Source organism: Sinocyclocheilus anshuiensis, unplaced genomic scaffold (assembly GCF_001515605.1).
Source record: "Sinocyclocheilus anshuiensis isolate Anshui unplaced genomic scaffold, SAMN03320099.WGS_v1.1 scaffold2270, whole genome shotgun sequence".
In the NCBI taxonomy this organism is placed as follows: domain Eukaryota; kingdom Metazoa; phylum Chordata; class Actinopteri; order Cypriniformes; family Cyprinidae; genus Sinocyclocheilus; species Sinocyclocheilus anshuiensis.
This window is the reverse complement of record NW_015557055.1, coordinates 197276-200167: the sequence shown is the minus strand read 5'-3', so window position 1 is coordinate 200167 and position 2892 is coordinate 197276. Positions and strand designations below refer to the sequence as shown.

The 2892-nt window shown below is 33.4% G+C and overlaps 1 protein-coding gene across 1 annotated transcript in view; it reads right to left on the bottom strand.

The window, feature by feature from the left end:
* LOC107676423 (calcium-activated potassium channel subunit alpha-1-like) overlaps positions 1–1986 on the bottom strand; it is a 16313-nt gene extending 14327 nt beyond the window's left edge. Inside the window, exon 1 of the mRNA XM_016470968.1 lies at positions 1833–1986. Coding sequence (XP_016326454.1) covers positions 1833–1944 — 112 coding nt within the window. The 5' untranslated portion in view covers positions 1945–1986. The remainder of the gene's footprint in view (positions 1–1832) is intronic.
* Between the last annotated feature and the right edge of the window lie 906 nt (positions 1987–2892).

The following is a 2892-nucleotide window of genomic DNA, read 5'->3' as shown; positions in this document are numbered from 1 at the left end:
GATACATATATATATATATATATATATATATATATATTAGTGCTGTCAATTGATTAAACAAACTTTACTAATTAATCGCACATTTTTTCTGAAATTAATCACGATTAATCCCACCTACTATTAAAGTTTTTAAATATACTTTTATATTGCAATAAGGAATATATAGGAAATAGTCCTCCCCCCCAATATTTAACCATTGACTAGCCTTTGACTATAGCCATTCAACGTTACAGTAGCTATAACTGAGAGCTATCAATTTTAACATTTATTAGACTTTAAAAAATAACAACTTCTAGTGAGCTTAAAACAATCTTCATATAAACCCATTATAATAAAAGTCATATTTAGCTACATGTGCCCTTCAGTAAGTAGGAAATATACAGAAATTGAATAAAGTTATCAAACACTAAATTCTAAATTAAATATAGATGAATACTTAAAGCTATTTTTTCTTTTGTTCTTTGATTAACAGACATCACAGCAGCTGGTTATCAGGTTATTTTAGCTGCCGCTGCTGAACATGACGCGGATCTGATACGCATCGTAGTTTCTCATAACTCTTTACCTTTTCTGACCCTCTTCAGCTCTTAAAGTCTCTATAATGAGCTGACGAGTTGAATCGGGTGTGTTAGATGAGGGAGACAGTGCTGCTGCTTCAGGACAGTTTGGAAAACCACTGCATTTCAGAGACATGTTCTTAAATCTGACTCAATATAACACATACTTACATGCATGCACAGTTTTAAGGCAGCTTTAATTGCCTTTTTGGTAACTTCATGACTTAAGTGACGACATACTTATGACGGATGCTCGTCGTTTCTTTTGCGCTTTAATATAATACAGCGTGCGTTGCCATATTTGTGCGTTCAACTGAAGAGCGCATGCTACGAGCACAGTATACCGGCTGACAGGACAGGAAAATTGGTTTTTACTGACATATGGCCTGACAGCATCTCATCTGAGCACAGTTCACTGTTGTTCTACTGAAGCTCCTCGTCACCTGTATGTTTTCCGCGCTCGTTTGACTCGCGCCTGACACTGAGGTAAAGTTGGAGTGCGCATCTGAAAACTCTCCCTTTTGATGTGATCATAAAGAAGTTCTGTGTCTAAATAAACGAACTTCTTGTCAAGAAAAAGAGACAGCAGCAATCCTAGCTCCGCCCCTGCGTTAAATATTTTTAACGCCGTTAAACTGAAAAAATTCATCACATGTGTTAATGCGCTAATTTTGACAGCACTAATATATATATATATATATATAAAGTAATAAAATTGACAAAAACAAACAACAAATTTACTCAAATTTACATTGAAATCTAAAAATAAAAACTATGCAAAATGCAGTTTCATGGTCAGTAAAAATCATTTATGGCCAGAAAACGTTGTCAAAACAAACAACAAAATTACTCAAATTAAAATAGAAAATAAAAAAATAAAAACTAATTAAAAACATTAATAAATAAAAACAATGTAAAGTGCAGTTTCATGGTCAGAAAAAATCATTTATGGCCAGAAATGTTGTCGATTGTTTGGCAGAAGTGGCAGGAAGTTCATTTTGGACCCTGAGCCTTTGTGTGTCCTGTCTGAGACACTCAGAAACACGTAACGGAGTGACAGATCATTTCTGAACAGACGACAGATTCGATCGGTTTGACAGGAACTAGCAGTGTGTCTCGCCACACAGAAGCAGACGGGATTCACAGCATGCTGCAGAATCGTTCATGCCAACAGTGGAAAACACCAGAGAGGAACAGAAGAACAGCTGAAACATCCACAGAGCTACAGGAACACAGTCCAGAGGATGAGAAACGAGTCGCCGTCAGCCTTCTTACCCAGCTCAGTTATCATTGGGATGTTGTTCCCGCTGCTCTTGTCCTGGCTCAGAGAAACCAGGGGCAGCAACTTGTCTGTTTTAGCTAGCAGTATAAAACAACCAGTTACCATAGCAACTAGTTACCAAAACCACCAGTCACCGCTGCAAATGATTAGTTGTTTTGCACTTTGCAACTAAATCCAGAAACTAGCTTCAAAATGATTTTCAGCTACTGTTACTAAAACAACTCTCAAATGTTTTGAGGTCAGTAGGATCTTTTACAATAAGGTTCCACTTGTTAACATTAGTTAACTGCATTAGTTAAACGAACAATAAAAATATTGTAAAGCATTTATCTTCGTTAATTTCAACATTTATTAATAATAAATATTAAAATCAAAAGTATTTGTTAATATTATTTAACTTGCCTGAGCTAACATGAACTATTAACAATGAACAGCTGTATTTTTATTAACTAATGTCAGTTATTATAATTAACTAAAACCATAACATTTTATTTCAAGTAATAAAAGATTTAACTTGAAATCAAATGAAACAAAGTTTACGAACAAACTTATTTTCATATAATTAACGAACAAACTTATTTTCTTCTAGTTGCCAAGGCAACATTTCTTATTATTTATATTTAAATATATTATATTTATATTTAATATTCAAATTAAGTTAAATAAAATATGAAAGTTTAATAAAAAATAATAAAAACTATACAGACATATTAAAAAACGAACAAAAATATCAAAAACAAAAAATTACAAAAACTTTACAATTAAAATGAAAATATAAAAATAAAACTAATTCAAAATATTGATTAAAAACTATAATAGTAGCTCAATGATACGAAAATAACACTAACATTAATACTGTAAAAAATATTGAATTAACTAACGTTAAAGCTGCAGTCCGTAAGTTTTGCCTCTTTGTCGCCATCTCTGTTTGAAAACCTGGAATTGCAGCTGTGTGTGGAATTATCTAGCTTGCGTGGGTTGTGAGTCGGCACAGCTCCAGCGTGGATGAATCTAATGTTCTGAAGAGTATGTGTGGCAGTCAGTCACCGCACC